This window comes from Sorex fumeus, unplaced genomic scaffold (assembly GCF_029834395.1).
Source record: "Sorex fumeus unplaced genomic scaffold, SorFum_2.1 ptg000081l, whole genome shotgun sequence".
Lineage (NCBI taxonomy): Eukaryota > Metazoa > Chordata > Mammalia > Eulipotyphla > Soricidae > Sorex > Sorex fumeus.
Window position 1 is genome coordinate 2,311,607 of NW_026606138.1, and position 20,220 is coordinate 2,331,826.

Sequence of the window (20,220 nt, forward strand, 5' to 3'; positions counted from 1 at the left end):
TGGCATTAAGCTGCCACAGCGATAAGCTTTAAGGTTGATGGGTTAGAGGTCTTTTCCATCTGTTTCTGAACTTTCAGTTCTTCACTTTAAAATGTTTGAGCAATAGCTTCATTTCTTTCTAAATCTAGGTAATGCCATCAAAGTTAAGGCCTTAATTTACCCCTGGTTAATGTACCTAACATCTTTCCTAAAAAGCCAAAGGAAAAAAAGAATTGAGAGGCTAACTGAACAAAATTGTCAAACTTTAAAATATGATCCCATCTCAAGAGTATGTAGTAACATGAATTTCAGGGTCAAGGACACCAATACAAATGGCAGAATGCATGACGGCACCGAGAGCCCCTGAACATGCGGGCAGTCCATGAGCAGCACCAGAGTGCCTGGCCAGAGGTGATCAGAAATAAACAAAACAAAACAAAGTGATCGTTATTTCCCGTTTTGAACAGGGGTAGTGACTCTTCACAGAGCGACAATCCTTCAGTCAGCATGAAGTCTCCTCTAACAGTAACACAGCTGCCAAAAAGACAGGAATCAACTTTCAACCAAGAAAACCTCAGATGACACTGGGGGACCAAATGGATTATCTCCCGACTCTTTCATCGGGAGAATTTCTGCAATAGCTGATTTGCATGATTATAAGACAGTGATCAATGATTTTATGCCAATATTCCATTGTGAAAGCACACTGAGATCTTGTAATAATAAATATCTGAGAATAATAATTTTGTTTTTCATTAAGAGTTGCTCTATGTTGAGGCCGAAGAGATAGTATAATAGATAAAGCCTTGCACATGGCTGACCAAAGTCTGGTCCCCTGAGCACAACCAGGAGTAATTCCTGAGTGCAGAGCCAGGAGTAACTCTTGAGCATCACCCAGTGTGATCAAAAAACCAAAACCAAACCCAAAAAAGTCACCCTAGATGGAAAATGAAAAAATGGATATAGACCAAAATCATCGTCACAAATATCTGCTAGTATAGGGATGAAGAAAAGGAGCTCTACTTTTCTTCTTTTAGTACAAGAGAAAAGAACAAACAAGAAGTTTAAAGGCAGAAATGTTTACATATTCCAAATATGTATGGTAGGATTTTTGTTATTTTATATTCAGCTTTAACTTAAATTTCTTTATTTAAAAAGAAAAAGACAAGAGGGATTGCTTCTATTTCAACTGATAAATTGATGAAATTGATATAACTGATAAAAGCTGAGTGGCATCTCAGCTTTTACCAATTTATACCACATGGAACTCTGTACCAGAACATGGATTCAGATGGAGTCAGTCTCTCATGACTGGAGCACAGTTGCGAGTGTCTGGAGCCAGAGCTTTCAAGCGCCAGTTTGATGGCAGAAAACCCCTGACATGGAGTCTCACTTCTGGAAACTGTGGACACAGCTACATGTGGGGCTGTCTCACCAACTGAATGTGAGAACTGAGAAAATTCTGGCAACAGTCAAAGGTTTCTGCACATACAAGGATGAGAAATTCATTCAGAATCAGCCATACGATGAATTCAATGAATTTCTGGCAGCACTTGTCCATACTGTGTTTCTCAGGCAGAAAGAAGCTAATGGAAAAAAGTGTAGAGAAGTCTCTGGTGGAGAAGCTGTTTGGGAAACTCACTAGTTCCAACTTTCATAGAGATTATGATTTATAAAAATGAACTTCAAGGGATTGGTGGGGGTAGGATGCCTTCCTTGCATGCGGTCACCTGGGATTCAATGCCCAGCACCCCATATGGCCCCCAGAGCTCAACCAGGAATCAATCAGAAGTAACCACTGAGCACTGCCAGGTGTGACCCAAAAAAAGTGCTACCAAAAAAACAGATAATTAGCTCAAGATCATTACTCTTTAGGGAAAAAACACAAAACTGAGAATTCTAGGAAATTTCAAATAGGTTGTGATAATACAATTTCTTTTCCATAGAATAGGTTCAATCCATAACAAATACATTTGCATAACAATTTAAGAACTTACCTCCCATAATCGAAGAATATCTAGAAAACTAAATTCCCTTTTAAATCTTATTAACAGCCATCTGAAGCAAAAGTAAAGGTATCCAGAGTCCTGAGATTCTAAACAAAGAGAAAAATGTGTATATATGGTCAAGACTAATTTCTTAACACAGAGACATTTCATTTATCAATTTCCTATGCATCTTAAGCTATTAAAATTGAACATGTTTGGTCTATGGCCAGGGAAAACAGGGGTTAGGAGGACTACTCAACGGTTGGAACTAACCACAAGTGTGTGTGTGGGGCTGAGGGTTGGTAAGAGAGACAAGAAATCAGTAGGACAATAGCAGCTGTGAATGATCATGCTGGACAAGATTTGAGGGTTAAAAATAGGTAAAGGGATTTTCTTGATAACTTTTCAGTATCAATATTGCAAACCACAATGAGCCAAAGCGGGGATAGGGGGTTGAAGGAGGGAAGGTAGTAGGGAGGGGGGAGAGAGAGGAGAGAAGGAGGGAGAGAGAGGAAAGGAGAGAGGGAGGCAGGTGGTGAGGGGTAATGAGAGGGAACCTGGGGACACTGGTGCTAGGAAATGTACACTGGTGGAAGGGTGGAATATGTATATGAATATTGGAATATGTATGACTGAAATACAATCATAAACAGCTTTGTAAGTGTCTATCTTACAGTGATTCAATAAGTTTTTAAAAATTGTATTATTTGTGGCTGGAGCAACAGTATAATGGGTAGGGTGTCTGCCTTGTAAACCCTACAGTCCAACCCAAGTTTGATTCCTGGCACCCCAAATGGTCTTTCGAGCCCACTAGGAATGATCCCTGAGCACTAAGCCAGTAGTCCTGCAGGGTGTGGTCCCAAAACAAACCAAAAAAAACAAGGTATTTATTTGCCTTCTACTAAAAGTCTCCAATGGAGACGTTACTGGGCCCGCTCGAGCAAATCGATGATCAACGGGAGGGCCTTTACTTTACTTTACTTTTAATTCAATCAAACAATATTATGAATAAACATTTTAAAGCAGAATTAATACAAACACAATTTGGTGCCCTATTTTTTTGGGGGGATGGGGTTCTAAACCAACAGTCCCATACAATAACAATAGAGTATCTACATATTTTAAATAGTTCTTTACATATTCCCTTATAATGCATTCCAACCTGCTGGGTAGTTTCATTCATTATACCTACCTAAATAACTGCAAAATCCACTGTCCAACAATCGAAGTAAAGTACTTAGCTGAATTAATTGGGTTTTCATGCCTTGCATTTGTTCTTCAAAATTCTGATGCTTTAAAAGGAAATAAATATAAGCATATAAGTAAAATTTAATAAATGTTATATTATAGCAGTACCTGAAACATGAAGCTTAGGACAAATATTTGCTTATGTAAAAAAAACAAAAACAAACAAATTTAGGACTGGAGAGATGGTACAACAGGTATGACACCTGCCTTGCATGTGGCCAACTTAGGTTTGATCCTAGGCGTCCCAGATGATCCCCCAAGCAATACCAAAAACAATTCCTGAGTGCAGAAGTAACCCAAGCTTCGCTGGGTGTGACCCCTCCAAAAACATAACTAATTAAAAAGCTAAAGAAATAATGAAGAGATAGGGAGAAAATCCCTTGGTCTCAAACCAACCATTACTTTTTCTCTCCAGTCATTTTAGATAAAGAATGCAGAGATAGAATAAAAATGATAACATTTGTGTCAAATAAGAGACAAGTGAAAGGGGCACACATTAGGAAATAAGCTTTTATCAAATCACTTCCATTAATATTACTTCAAATTATCAAATGAAATTAACTTTAGTTCTAATATGTATCCATCACATTTTTAAGGATTATTTCTTCAATTTTCTGACATTGGGGAATCTGTAAAGTTAAAGTGCTTTCATTACAATAAGACATTATATGCATTTTGCACTTTAAATTCTCCCACAAGTGTAAAAGCTATATGATGTGTGATATTGCAATAGACTGAATATGAGCACAGATATGAAAACCCAGCTGTCTTCTATTAAACTAGACATTAAAGAAAATTGAAAATGGAAAACAATCCCCCCCTTGCTCAGTAAATTAATTTTTTTGTCTTGGAAGTTACTTTTCATTAAAAAATGTTACATGCATTCATGGCTAACACGTTTGTAACTGTTCTAAAAATAATATTTATACATTTCTCATACTAATTATCTGTACGATAAAAAGCCATAAAACCCACATAAAGAAAAGCCTGTTTTTAATAAATATATATTTTATATATTTAAATAGAAAATATTTTTTAAATATTCAAAGGGGTAAATGGGGCCCCGAACCCAAAAAGTTCAAAAAATATATGATTTACATGTTTTAATAATCTTCAAAGTTGAATAAACTCAGTCAAATGGAACAGGAAACCACCAAAACAATCAGTTTGAAGGCTCCTGGATGATTCTGGTCCCTTTAATGCATGTGCCAACCCTTTGTGGTAGCCTATATCCTTAACACTTCTGAAAAGTCTAAGGAAAATATACTCCCCTCACACCTGACTTTTAGTTTGAGAGATAAAGGTGCATTATTAAATTATCAAATAAGTTATCAAATTAAAGACGATATTCAATTAAATGTTATTTTACTGACAGACATTTGAAGAGCTACATATTCTCAATTAACTGGTTTTTCTTTACTAAGTTCAGAAACTAATTTAGTTAACATGCTGTTTTGAAATGTAATTTATTCATATTTGTCATAAGGATCCGTAGAAGAAGGTTCTTTGGTTGACAGGATAACTGTTAGAGTGGCATAACCAAAGGCTAGATCTGGTATGGAAATAGCTGTATACTACAGTAAATAACATAGTATAATCATAACAATCCACTCTATGCTAGAGCACTCCAAAATGACAGCAGCCAACTTCAAAAGAGTACCTACTCCTGTGAAAAGGGAAATGAGACCGACGGTAGGCATACATAGATTATAAATGAATATACATGTACATGCATATGTGTGAGAACGGGGGAGAAGGAAGATCAAACTAGACTACATGGCGAAATAGATGAGTATACGAAAGTTCGTCAGGTCATCTTGCAAATATTTTTATAACAGGCAAAGTTTATGCCTCAGCCTACTTCAATATTAATATCAACAAGAAGATTAGTCTCAACCATGAAAAAGGACGAACTTACATGAAATTAAACTGTAAAACAAAAAGGAGTCCAAGAGCATCAGTGCAGATTCAAGGACATCCAAACAAGAGCCAGGCAATGGTAAATAATCAGATTATTTGGACTGCAACATATTGACCTTTCTTTCAAATATTATGAAAAACATTTCAGTAGACAATATATTAGGAAATCCTTTTAGAATAAAGACTAGAAAAATCCCCAACCCATCCTATATGGGGAAGGTGGAACACAAAGAACATTTATGTACTATGATAAAGACAACACAAAGAACTTGACGCATCATACACAAAAATGACAGACTAAATACCTGTTACGGATGTACAGAAAGCAATTTTTATATTTGAGACTTAAATACATGCACATAATTAGGCTTACACATATGTATTTTCCATAAGCCAAGAATCTATTTAAACATCAAATATTACCCTCAATTCTATGAAAATCATTTTTTGGAAATCTACTTGTAATATATTCATGTTAATTCTTTTGGAATACCTACAGAGGTCTAAATTAAGCACTGGGGAAATATTCATGTGTTTATTCTATAAAAATTGACTAAGAACCTTATGTCAGTTCTTACAGGAAAGTTCACTAAGAAAATTCAAGAAGCACAGGAGAGAACTAGTTAAACAAATTGCATGGTGCCTATATTAAGAATCATACCAGCTTTAGTGTAAAAAAAAAAGAATATCACAAAGAAAGCAGACAACAGTTTGTATATATTTAGTATTAGCTGTACAGATCTTAGAACAATGCCATGAGATTCCTAGAGCAGTTGGAAATAATTGGAACTAAGAAGGCAGGTAAAGTCAATCAATGAAAACAGCAAAGACAATCTGGTTATTACCAGATTAGGGAAGTTAATAATCCTTCCAAAGTATCTAAAATCATTAAGTCAGGTAAGAGACTAAGTAATTTGAGTATTCAGTAATTCACTTAGTAAGAAGAACATTTTTAAACTATCAAATCTTATAAAACATACGTTTTAAACATACATTTTTTAAAAGAACTAAAATTATGTGAATTCATGGATAAAAGAACTTGGGGAAATGGACAAAAGTGAGAAAAGTTAAACGGGGATAAAAATTAGCAAGAGTAGCACTGTAGTACTGTAGCACTGCTGGCCGGTTGTTCATCGATTTGCTCGAGCGGGCACCAGTAACATCTCCATTGTGAAACTTGTTACTGTTTTTGGCAAGCTACCCTTGATGTATCGAATACATAGGCTTTGCCATGTGGGCAGGATATCTGCTGGACTCTCCAAGAGGGGCGGAGGAATTGAACCCGGGTCAGCCACATGCAAGGCAAACGCCCTACCCAATGTGCTATCACTTCAGCAAGAGTAGAAAAAAAAATTTTTTAAACTACTGAATTCAATATGTGCACCCCTTCAACTGAGTTGAACACTATTAAAAGGTGACATTTTATACTACCACATACTCAAAACCTTTCTCCCCCTTCCACCTAAGCCATTTCAATATCTGACACCAAGGGCCAGCATCAAACATATTGGTTTTATTTTTAAACAGTACTGTGACCTAAACAGTCTGATCTTTGAAGCTCATCTGCTTTATCTTCTCTTACACCCGCTCCCTTTTTTTCCCTGAGAAATCAACTGAAAAGACTGTTCTGTATTATTTCCCTGCTAATGCTCTCTCTGTATTATTGTCCTAGAACCACCTCTGCAGTACACCAACGATAATAAAATGTTTTTGTATGAATGTGTATATACGTAGCTCAACTCTAATAAATCACATGCTTCAGAGAAAATAAGAGTGAATCACTAAGAAAGTGTTAGTATTACAAAGAGTTCAAACACATTCAAACACACTTACTATTAATGACAAAAACCCAAAATGTTCACAAAGGTTGAAGAGATTAACTGGCATGACTAAGCTTTATTTCTGAAACAGATGCTACAAAAGCTTAACTACTTCATGAGAACTGAATTCATTATTTCCTCAATTTTTTTAAAATATAAAAACATGGTAAGAGTCTAATTCCCAAGAAAAGTAGAAACAAGTACTGGGAGGTCTGGTCCATGGTTGGAAGCTTGCCAGGAATGGTGTGTGTTTGTGGTGGGGGGTGGGGGTGCAGTTAGGATAGAGAAAGGACCTCATGACAATACTTGGAAATGATTACTCTGGACAACAACTAAATGCTGAAAGTAGATATAGAGACGAACATGACAACCTTTCGGTTCTGTAACTGCAAACCATAATGCTGGGAAAAGGGGTAGGGAGGGAGAGGGAGAGAGAAGAGAGAAGAAGAGAGAGGGAGAGGGGAGGAGAGGAGTGGAGGAGAGGAGGGAAGAGGGAGAGGGGAAGGAGAGGGAGAGAAAGAGGAGGGAGGAGGAAGGGAAGGGAGAGGAAGGGGGGAGAAGGGGGAGAAGTGCCCACCACAGAGGAAGGTAGAAGAGAGGGGAGTGTGGCTGGAGGGAAACTGAGGACACTGGTGTATACTGGTGAAGAGGGGGTGTTGGAATACTTATGACGGAAACTGAATCAAGAACAATTCTGTAACTGTATATCTAAGGCAATTGGATAAGAAAATTAATAGAAAAGAACCCCCCCAACAAAGTTTTCTCTATAAAGACTCATAACTCTTCTGCAGAACATAAGCATTAACATACAAGAACAATAAGAATAAGAACAACATTAAATCAGACTATTCCCAAACTATAAAATTATACACACCAACTTTTTCTATTAAAAACAATGCCAGTATTTCCAAGCATCTAAAAGACAATTCTAACACAGAAATAGAATAATTTTAAGTTTGTTCATCAACCTTAACTGTAAGATAAAACTTTCAAAACTGGTTTGATGAAAGGGCCCGTTCTTACCATTTGGTCCATGTAGGAGGCAAAGCACCAAAAGGCATCCACTTCATTTTCCATCACATATAAAAGAGGGGAAAGTAAGTCACTCATTCCTTGTACGTATCCTAAGAATTTAAAAAAAAAAAAATCAAGTATCTGAAAACCTAAGCTTTATGTGCATGTCGTATCTTCTGTGCATGTCATCACCACTTAAAATCACTCCTTTCCTGGAAGATAAGGAAGTAGCACTGTAGCACTGTTCTCCCATTGTTCATCAATTTGCTCAAGCGGTCTCCATTGTGAGACTTGTTGTTACTGTGTTTGGCATATAGAATACGTCATGGGTAGCTTGCTAGGCTTTGCGGTACGGGCAATATACTCTCGGTAGCTAGCCAGGCTCTCCGAGAGGGGCGAAGGAATTGAACCCGGGTCCACCGGACCAATTGCAAGGCAAACACGCTACTGCTGTGCTATAAATTTAGAGGAAAGTCTATAATCACCTAAACAAGAGAAGTTATTTAGGGGAAAAGTCAAGCAGATACATTTAAGCTAACTAATTTGGCAAGATGCTACTATTCAGAGTAGCAATGTTATTGCAAAAGAAGGTGCAAAAGCATTACAAGAAAAAAAACAGAAATGACAACAGCAAACATCCAATGTAAAAGCATGGACTCAAAGGAGATTTGAAAGGAAGTCAAAGAGGTATGGGAAAGTCCCAAAGGAACAGTGTTGGGGGGGGGGGGGGAGGAGAGAAGAAAACAAAGTTACAAGGTCAGAGTTGTCAACAGCATCCAACCCTATCAGTAAGTGAAGGAAAGTTAAGATCTGGCAAGGGGCCAACTACTGCAGGAACCCGGATCACTGGTACTCTCAATTAAAGGAGTCTACACAAAATTGTGTGCCTCTTTTAAATATTCATTACTGTGGTCTTCCCTTTTCTTGGTAAAAATAGAACCTAAAATAATAAGACCCTTCCCTTAAAATTTTTTCATTTTTGCTTTTCACTAAACATACTAATTGTTCATTTTTTAAGCTCCAGTTTATAAGACCATCAGTTTTCTTAATTATTTTACAATTAGATTTCACACATAGGACAGAGATGCATGGTTCCCTCCCTTCCTCAAACCAAGGGTCCAAGACATGCAGGTAAGCACTCTACTGAACTATATTCTGTGCCCAAGACCCAGATTCTTGAACCCCAAAAATGTTGAGTTCATATTCAAACTTTTTACATAGATACTGTTTAATTTTGGTAATTTCTGTATGTTAATAATGGTGGAATCTTGGGTAATCTGTGGAAAAAAGTTTTTCATGTATATATCCGAACCCATATGTGCTCATAGCATTCATCTAAATCTCTATGTACAAAAGCAATTTAAAGAGTACCTATTTAAAGAGGGGGAGGATATTTCTACTAAAAATGATATACAATTCTGTAAGGAAACTTAAAAAATTAGCCCCAAAAATATGCACAGCAAAATCACAAAAGAAAAATCAGATCAACTGTATAGTAGTGGGGCAGAGAGTTCAAACACCTTAAGGATTTTCTTATGTAAAATTTTGACACCTGCCCCAAGCCTATGTCCTATCATCTACTGCGGTCTATTCCCTGTCAACCTTACTCTGGTGACAGAAAAAGTAGTTTTAGAAAAGTGAAATGTATGCCTTGTCTGGGATTTGTTCCCAACCCCCAGCACAACAGAAAGGCCCCTGCAGTTTTGTTGTTTCTGTTTTTTTTTAAAGTAGTTTTACTGTAGTTAAGGGACTGGAGCAATAGCACAGTGGGTAGGGCATTTGCCTTCCACGCGGCCTAGCCAGGTTCAATTCCTCCGTCCCTCTCAGAGAGCCCAGCAAGTTACTGAGAGTATCCCACCACACAGCAGAGCTTGGCAAGCTACCCATGGCGTATTCGATATGCCAAAAACAGTAACAGTAAGTCTCACAATGGAGACGTTTCTGGTACATGCTCAAGAAAATCAATGAACAGCGGGAGGATAATGCTACAGTAGTTACAGACCACTGGGTTCCCATGTCAGATACCCAGTTGTAACAGCACTAGACAATGGAATTACTAAGATACTTGAAGAAAAGTTTCAAGAAAAAAAAACCCAAAAAATGAAAGGGGTATGTGACATGAAGTTAAAAGGTAATAAGAGCATTTTAACAAACATATTGCAGATGTTGCTGAACATAATGCACACCTGAGAGGAGATAAGCTCAGCCCAGCAATCTCCAGCATAGCACATGGTTCCCAGCCCTGCCAGCTGTGACTCATGCGCTCAGAGCCAGGAGTAAGCCCCGAGAACTGTTGAGGGCGGCCCAACAACCAAAAAAGAAAAAAAGGAAAAAACAAATTTCAATGTGTATATGTAATCTTAGTAGTTCTGTTTCTCTGGAGTCTATAATACAAACTTAAGAAAAGAATTTAAAAAATGGAAGAAAAACTTAGATATCTGTCACCAAAATTTACCAATACAGGAACACATAGTAAAAACACTGAAAAACATAAAAACTAAACCAATTAAAGCATAAAGGAAACCTGATCTAATTTACTGCATTACATCTATAATAGAAATATGTTAAACTATCATTAAAGTATAAAAACTTTATACTCCAACAAAACAACACCTTCATCTGAAAAAAAAAAACCCAAAATAACTTTTTAATATAGTTAGGATGAAATTAAGGCATAAAAATTTAGAAGGTATAAAAATTTTAAAAAACTAATCCTTTAAGTCTTCAGATTACATATGGAATCCCTTCTATATTTCTCTGAAAGTCGTAGCTGAAGCAAGTAGTTGAATTAATCTTCATATTCTGGTTGCTTTAAATCTGTTTTATTTTATACATGATGTTCTTTGGTATATGCCATCAGTTGTGGGAATGAAATTAATGTACAAATTCCTTTTAATTAAAGATTAAGCTGTCTTAAATTAGCATTCAAGATTCTCTACTACTGCTGACTGATGCACATCTTAATCAGCACTACTATAGTTTCTGAAGATGTTCATAGAAAATTTGTAGGAAAACAAAAGAACTTCTGCTCATCCTAGTGTATATCTAGTTTAAAAACTTAAAAAAATTTTTCTTTCATCTACATAAAGGTCAGTTTTCAGGTTAACTGAAGTTTTTAGTTAATCAAACAGAAAAAAAACACTGTAGGAGTGAAATTATTATTTTATTAGCATCTTTTTCCAGTACATATAGTACTGAAAAGTAATTTAACATTTTATTGGCCATAGGTCTTTTGGTGTTTTTTTTTTTTTGTAGGCATGGTGGTTTTTTTTTTTTCCCCCTTTTTTCTGGAGGGGGGTGGTTCCCAGGGAGATACCCTGGCTTGGTGATCAGAGGCACTGTTTCCCCAGCAATGCTTGGGGGACCATGTGATGCTGGAGATTGAGGCTAGACATCCTACAGACAAAACATGCTCCCAGCCCCCTTTACTGGTAATAGAGGGTCATCATAGTGAATATACTCTAAAAGAATCAGGCACCTTGCATAGAAACACACTGAGATGTGCCTCTGAACTAAAAATTACTAACCTTCCCTTTAATTTTTCTGCTCATTTTTCAATTTTTTGTCTTTTGTTTGTTTTTGATCATTTCTGACCCCTTCCAAACCATTAATGAACGTACATTTAGTGCAAATACTTTTATCTACAGGGTAAGAAGCCAAACAATTCAATGAGAATAAATGAATAGACAAAATTGACAGGTAATATAGGTCACTGGTAGAGTGTACACTTGGAATGTCTAAGGCCCTTGATCAGACACACACACACACACACACACACACACACACACACACACACACACCCTCTATTATATGACTTACACACTGGTAAATTTCAATTCTAAATAAACATCAATATATTTTTAATTACAACTTGAGAGGAGAAGAACATACCTAAATCAAAATCATATACTGGTAAATTTCAATTCTAAATATACATCAATATTTAATTACAACTTTAGGAGAGAACTTACCTAAATCAAAATCATACATACAATAGGTCATCAGAATGTCATGAAGCAAAATCAACCCTGGATTATCTTGGCCTTCATAAAATTTGTTTGTTCGATCTGTTCTGTTAACATCTTTTTCTGAGGAGAAAATTATCATACATTTGAATTATCTTTCAAATAGCGTATGTTCAAAAGTTTGTTAAGACTGTAGTTTGACTGCTTTGCAGTGGGTTTATACTCGTGCACAGTATCAGGAGCAGAGCTTCATAGCCCTCACCACCAAAGCTCTCATACACCACACCACGGTTTCTCTCACACCTTCCCTTGGCCCACTGGGAGTCTCCAATTTTTCAGAGTCTATGAGTTCTGTTCTACAAAATCCAGATTTTTATAATGCTCACATTTTTAAAACACAGAATTACTTCCCCGCTATTAATTTTATTCTTTTGCCAAGCTTTACTTAATGAAAATAATTCATCAAATTCCATTTCAGAGTTGGAGTAAAATAACATTTTGGACTATTTTTCAAAATGCAGTCCAACTCCTCATGGGTATTTTAAAGTATTTTTCAATTTTTATCTCAATATAGACATCTTCTAATTAAATAGTAGGAAACATTTTAATTAATTAAAAACAACACTAAGTAATAATTCACTTTAGTTCACAATAAAAATGCCAGTCATGAAAGCATGTGATAGGCAGTATTATTTGCAAACAGTAATGAAAAAGGCTTTGATGCAATCAGGCATAATCAAAAAGATTTGTTTCAACCATAATTGCTTCCATCATTATGAGAAGTATTATCCACTTCTTTGTCATGTTCCATAATCATCCTTCAGAATAAATTACATCCTTACTTTTATACATTTATCCATTTTATATATTATTATAAACAATTTATTTTAATTTTGGAAAAACAAAAATTCACATTTTGCTAGAAATTATTTCATACCATTAAAAGCACATTTGGAAACATCACCATGAATGCATCCCAAGCTGCACTGACAAATTCAGTTCACAAACACTGATATCTATTTTTGTACCAATACATGTTATTGTATAAAACTTTACAACTAAAAAGGCCTTTCTGAAATTTTAATATCTCAGTAAATTAGAATGAAATAACTTAAAAAGATTTAAATCATTCATTTACTCAATAACTCTACCTAAAAGTTATCATTGCTATAAAGAGAAAGTGATCTTCATTCACTACTGTCTGGTCCAAACTTAACAGAAAACAGTATGGAGACTGCTCAGAAAATTAGAGATAAAATTTCCGTATGACCCTGTGATCCCTTTCAAGCATATTCCCCAAAATACCAAAAATATAATTCACAAAGATACACACACACACACACACACACACACACACACACACACACAATCTATGTTGACCACAGCCATCGTTCAAATACCCAAGGTTTCAAATGCTGAACGGTAGGTGAAGGGAAAATTAAACTGTGTTACATATACAAAATGGAATACTACACAGCTATGAGAAATGAAAAATCATGCAATTTGCCACAATCTGGATGCAACTAGAGGGTAGTCATGCTAAGTGAAATGAATAAGAAGTAAAAAAGACAAATTCCAGATGATCCTGCTTATATATGGAGTAAAGAAACAAGCAAGACAATTAGAGCAGCATGTCTAAACAGTGGGTCATATGGGTCACTGTTGAGTTCCCGGAAAATTCCTAGTGGGCCACAGATGAAAAGTCACATCAATTAAAGGCCAAAGCACAAGAATAGGAGGATCAATATTTTACTGTGAACAGGAGAACCACAGAAAGGAAACAAGGTCAGGAGGGGACCACAGTTGGAAGAAGGTTAAGAAAACAATGGATTAGACAATCTCCAATGAAAACAAGCTCAAAATACAACCAACAGAAAAGACAGTTGAACAGTGGTCAAGGGGTAGAGACACTGGTGGGACTGAGGAAACAGTATTGCAAGTGTAAAACAATAGGGAAACGCATAAAAGATGTTACTCAATAAAATAATTATTGTTGCTCTCCTCCTCATTTCTACTCATCCCAGTCCCATCTTAAAACTCAGTAATTAAAAAAAATTGGAAGTCACTATACAGAAATAGACAAAGTATTTTACAATAAGAATTTAACAGTAGAAGATCAACAGAAATTTAGTTGTTACAGGGTGGAGTTTTATGGGTTATTCCTAGCTCGGTGCTCAGGGTGACTTCAAGGCGATGCTCAGGGGAACATGCAGTGCCAGGGACCCAATCCAGGCCACCTGCATGCAAAGCACACACATGGCCTACTTAGCATCTCTCCAGCCTATTGTCTAGGTATATCTTAGAATTAACTGTATTATAGATTTGTTCAAATATGTTACATTTGATTTAATATAAGGAAGCATACCTATAAAATTGTGCATTTACTTTTTAAATAAGTGAAATACAAAATAAAAGGCTCATAAACTAAGATTCTATTTTAAAACAGCAAGATAAGGAAAGGAACCACTGCAACAATGATAGGGGGAAGTGGTCTCTTGGGATGAGAACTGGGTGCTGGACCGACGTAAAGTGATATACATGTGGGCCAGTCATAGTACTGCAGGTAGGGCACTTGCTTTGCATGCAGCAGACCCAGGTTCCACAGTCCCCCGAGCACCACCAGGAGTGATTCCTGAGTGCAAAACCAGGAATAACCCCTGAGCATGGCCAGAAACAAAAAAGTGATATGCATGATGTCAGGAACAGTACTGCAAACCACAGTGCCTAAAGGAAAAAAGAAAATGAAAAAGTGTCTGCCACAGAGGCAGGCTGGGGGGCAGGAGAGAAAATGACATTGGTGGAGAAAAGGGGATGCAGGTAAAAGGACTGGTGCTCAACACCGTATGCCTGAAACGCAATCATGAATAACTCTGTAACTTTGTAATTCACAGTGGTTCAATACATTTAAAAAAATCAAATAAGAACATCAAAATAATTCATTCTCATGATATGGCTAGTAAAGGTATGTAAGTCAATTTTATTAATTCATCCACAATTTACTTTGTCATTATACAAATACAGAACTTAAAGCTTAATAGGTGTCTTAAATGTGGGAAAAAGTTGGTTGTACACTCAGGAACTCTGGCCCCGGTGTTCCAGTGTCATTCCCGGCAGTGCTCGAGAGATCACAGTGCTAGAGACAAACCTGGACCTCCATACCCATTTAAGGTCTCTCTCTGGCCCAATAATCAATGTGATTTCAAAGAAAATCTCTAACCAAAAGTAGAAATACATTGCTCTGAAGGTTGAATTTACTTGACCTTCTTACCTGCTTCTTTTTTCTCTAGGTGACATTATTTTTTTTTTCCACAAATAATTATACCAAAGACACACATTTAAAACCCCAACCCAGATTATCTCAGATTATTCAACTGGCCACTTGCTTTCGCTTTCTCTCGCTTATGCCAAGATATTACTTATCTAATATCTAATTCTTATCCTACTGTTCTCCTCTCCTTTAGGGAACCACCCAATATCTCCAGTCATATATAGTTGAGGGCTAAAGATACTGCTTTGGCTGAGCACATGCTTTGCAGGCAAGACTCCGAAGTTCGAATCCCAAAACCCCAGTCTTCCAAACACCATATGGGGCCGAGCCTGAACCATGCCAGCTGTGGCTGAATTTCTCAATAGAAAATGTAAAATATTGCTCCACCCCTGACTTCTCTCTCTCCCTTTCATATCACATATTTAATGTACCAGTCTTATCAAATCTACCAAAAACATAAATCGAACATATCTACTTCCCCACATCTCTTGCTTGAAGCTATTCATACTCATTGTCCTTCCTGTTCCTGATCTTTAATTTAATCCACTTTTGACCAAGCAGAAAAAAAACTTCTTAAAATCTGTACAGGATTGTCTTACTTAAAATGTCCAATATTTTCTTCTCATAATTAAGTTCAACTTCTTAGCTGGATCTACAGGACCCACAATCTACAGGACCTAGAGTATATTTGTACTTTTTAAAAAGAAAGTTAACTTATTTAAAAGAAAAACATAGCATCTTTTCTAAAAAGTACTAGGGGGGTGGGGATAGAAGTATTGTAGATAAAGAATGGTTTAAAGCTGCTCCCCACCACCCACCCTGCCAAACGATGTACAGGGGCAGGGTGGAGGTGGTACACATCCAACTGTGCTCAGGCTTACTCCTGACTCTGCAACTCTGGGATCATTCGTGGTAGTGTTCAGGGTACTACATTCTATGCCAATCAAACCAGGGTCAGCAATGTGCACGTTAAGCACCTTAACTCCTGTACTATTTCTCCAGTGCCAATCTCATAAATTATTCTGGGTTATGTACTTAACTAGACAATATAGGACAATTTGCTAATCTTTCCTTTTATTACCTGCTAAAAACAAAAAAACCGAACTAACATATGTTCTAATTCAACTCCATTATGGAAATTTAGAACACCTACATTTTATTTATTTATTTATTGGGGGGGGGGTCACACCTGGTGATGCACTAGAGTCACTTCTGGCTCTGCACTCAGGAATTATCCCTGGTGGTGCTCAGAGGACCATACGGGACGCTGGGAATAGAACCCAGGTCAGCCACGTGCAAGGCAAACGCCCTACCTATTGTGCTATCGCTCCAGCCCCAACACCTACATTGTAATCTAATTTCCTAGATATAAAGTTAAGACTAGGACACAAGAAAAATTCAGAGATGAGTAACATCCTTACTACTTGATTAAAAAAAAAAGAGGATGGAATGGGGAAAGAAAAGGTTTAAAATGCCTGCTATCTAGTCTCTTAAGATCCTTCCTATTTTAATTATTTTATGCTCAAAAGGAAAAAAGCAAGACCAGGAGACTAAGCATAAGCTTCTTGCATGGAGGATGCCCAGGTTTGCTCCCCAGCACTGCACAGTTGCTGAAGGAGCTGATCCCCCATCAGCAGTTGGCAGAACTACTTCTGGCTCTGTGCTCAAGGTAATGCTTGGGGTCAATTTTCTTATCTCTAGAGGTTATGATTAGCAGAAACCTGTAGATTGGTAACTATGTGCAATCCTGCAATAATTTATACCAAGTTTATAACTACAATCAGATAACTAATACAATTTTAAAGTGGGTCTATATTTTCTTCTTCCTGCTTAAAAGCTCAGGGGGTAGGCTAACAGCAGCAGTGTTTGGGAGGCCATGCAGTGCCTCAGGGCCTTTAAGATGCTAAGCAGATTTACCATTTGCGCTCTCTCTGCAGCCCAAAGTAGGTCTACCTTTAATGTAAAATTCTATCAATGCCTTTTGGGAGGAACAAGTTTTTCCTAAATGAAGTTACTCAGTTTTCAAAGACTATTTTTAAAAAATTAACTCAAGTCATTTATTAAAAAATGAAATAAAAGCACAGTCATAGACGGCCTGGATAATATAAATCAAAGCAACTAATAAGAATTTTATCGAGATTACATAAAAAGCTATTTTCTTCTTTTTGCTCACACTGAGTTGCTAATTTTTCTATAATAAAACATTTTTTTAATAAGAAACAAATTTTAACACAATTAATTCAAATGCAAATAAAGCAAACCATGTATATGTATATTCACATTCTAAAATTGAAAATAAAATTGAACAATACTCATAAGTACACTAACCAAATTCATGTAACTATTGAAACAGAACAACTAGAAACATTACGCATTATAACATACCCTCTAGTTTTACTTTGAGTCCTAACTCTATACCATGTACCTCCATATTTTAAATATTATCAAGACTTCCCATATAAACCTCTTTTGTATTTTTTAAAATCATTAAGAAAAGATTACCGATAAGACTTCTATAATCCCTTAACCTCGAATTTCTCTTCTCTTGCTCCTCACTGACAGATTTCCACTGCAGTTTCATCCTGAAGTATTCATCACTTTAAAAAAAAAAATTTTTTTACACACAGTTTTTAAAAATTTTATTTAAAAACCATTTGCGAGAGCTTTCCTACAGTTACATTTATGTGCTAGTGAAATGTACATTTATGTTTTAAAAAGTCAAAATTGAATGAGCAAAAAAGAAAAAAAAATAATCTTACATTAAGTCATAACCTTTGCTTAAGCTACCTGAATAATTTCAGGTATGATTTTCAGGAAATATTTACATCAATCTTTAATTTCATACCTAATATTCTTCTAGTCATTTAATACCTTAACTACTAAACTTTTGGAATAATTACAAATAAAAATTTACATGATTTTAAAAAACGTGACATGAGATCTACCTTCCAATCCATTTATTGCAGAAATTCATTCATATAAAAATGTCCAGGGGGCAGGAGTACAGAGGGTAGGACATTTGCCTTGTACACAGCAGACCTGGGTTCAATCCCTGGCAGCCCATATGGCCCCCCGAGCAATGCCAGAAGTAATTCCTGAGTGAAGTGCCAGGAGTAACCCCCTAAGTATCAATAGGTATTACCCCAAAAAATCAAAACAAAGTTCTAGGACTGGTACATGTGTTAAAAAAAAAAAAAAAAAGAAATGACTAAGAATTTGAATATGCTCATAATAATCAAGAATTTGCTTTAAACCAGTCTAGACTGGTGGGAGCAACAGTACAGTGGGTAGGGTGCTTGCCTTGTACAAAGCCAACCCAGGTTCGATCCCTAGCACCCCATATGGTCCACCAAGCCTGCCCAGAGTGAACCGAGTGCAGAGCCAGGTATCCAGGTATAAGCACTGAGCACTGTCGAGTGTGACCCCCAAACACACAAAAATAACAATAGGCTAGACTGACAACTGAGAACAAAAAGTTAACTAGAAAATTGGTCTTTTTTTCTTTCAAATGAGAAGTTACTTAAAAAGAGATCCTCACCCAAAACAAAGACAAGCTTATGTTATAAAAGTACCAAAAAACAATAACCTAAAAGAAAACTTTTTATGACCACTTGTGTAATTTAGTAATTATAAAGATGTATGCAAAAAAAAACCAGGGGGGTTGGTACATTTTAACCAACTTGTTTCACCTTCACCAACATAACTGAACTAAGATCCTTTATTTAAAAAAAAAAGTGTTCCTAGCTGAAGTAACTACAGTGCTCACTGTTGATTTTTTTTTAATTAAAAAGATTAATTATTTGGGAAATTAAGAGGCAGCTCAAGTATGCAATGCCCTGAGTTCAGACCCTCATACTACATGGTTACACAAGCAATGCCAGGTATAGATAGTCCTGGTGACCCAGAATATCTCTGGATATCGATAAAAATAAGAGAAACAATTAATTTCCTGTACTCCAGCCCAAATCCTCATCATGAAACCCTATGCTAATTTGTATGGGTGAATTACTTTAATTTCACTGATGAACAGACAAAAGACCATCACTTACGTTTTTTGTTTTTGTAATTGAGTTCTTTCCTCCTTGGTGCTGTCCCAAGGAAAATAACCCAGAAGAAATTTCCATGCTTGCTTTCTCAATGAATGACTAAGTCCCTGAAGAAAAACATGCACATTTTTACATTTATAAAAAAGAAAATGTAAGTTCAAATGTGTAAACAAAAAGACTAATATCTCAAGAGCTCTACAGATTAAAAACAGCTTAACTCAATCCATACAACATGCTTTTGACTTAAAGATTCTGAAGATGTGAGGCCCAGAGATTACAGATTACCAGAGGCAATGATACAATTCCTGGTAGAGCAAGGTCCCCCAAGTTCCACTAGAAATGGCCTAATTCCACTAGAAAAAGCATTATGAGGTTGCAGCCCCACAACCTCCCTGCTCCCCTCCAGAACCCTGAAAAAAGACTGAGAATGCAATAAAGCTTCCAGGAAAGATCCCATATATAATTTCAGACAGAGGAACTGGTTATTCTTCATAATATAGTCCTTACAAGACAAGACCTCCAATATTGGGGTACGTACCTCCTTCACAAAAGTCACAGAATTCCAACCAAGAAAAAGGATCTTTCCCTAGACTTAATGGTGTTCCCTCACTCAACTTCAGAGACCTCAGGAGTGTGTCACTCTGTCCTACAGAGATTTTCCAAGGGTATACTGAGATCAAAGCCCAGTCTCATAAAGTCAAGACATCTGCTACACATACCCCTACAAGGATTTTAAGACATCATTGTTAAAATTTCATTTCTCTCTTACCCCTCTAAATATCATCTGTTTCATATTCTCTACGTTTAAAATTCTTCCTTCTGAATCAATGTTCTTAGTCCATTCTTCCAGGGATACTGGTTCCCTCCTTTGTACAACAGGTCGTTCTCCCAAGTCAATCTAAAACAAGATGAGCAATAAGATGAACACATCTTTTTTTAATTTAGTTTTTTTATTGAATTACCACGAGCTAC

General features: G+C 36.4%; 1 protein-coding gene across 1 annotated transcript in view; it reads right to left on the reverse strand.

Moving 5' to 3' along the window:
* TBC1D15 (TBC1 domain family member 15) overlaps positions 1 to 20,220 on the reverse strand; it is a 67,436-nt gene that overhangs the window by 4,331 nt on the left and 42,885 nt on the right. The window contains exons 8-14 of the mRNA XM_056130648.1: positions 20,018 to 20,146; positions 19,252 to 19,355; positions 17,705 to 17,799; positions 11,941 to 12,057; positions 7,979 to 8,079; positions 3,160 to 3,259; positions 1,977 to 2,074 (exon numbers count right to left, since the gene is read on the reverse strand). Coding sequence (XP_055986623.1) covers positions 1,977 to 2,074; positions 3,160 to 3,259; positions 7,979 to 8,079; positions 11,941 to 12,057; positions 17,705 to 17,799; positions 19,252 to 19,355; positions 20,018 to 20,146 — 744 coding nt within the window. The remainder of the gene's footprint in view (positions 1 to 1,976; positions 2,075 to 3,159; positions 3,260 to 7,978; positions 8,080 to 11,940; positions 12,058 to 17,704; positions 17,800 to 19,251; positions 19,356 to 20,017; positions 20,147 to 20,220) is intronic.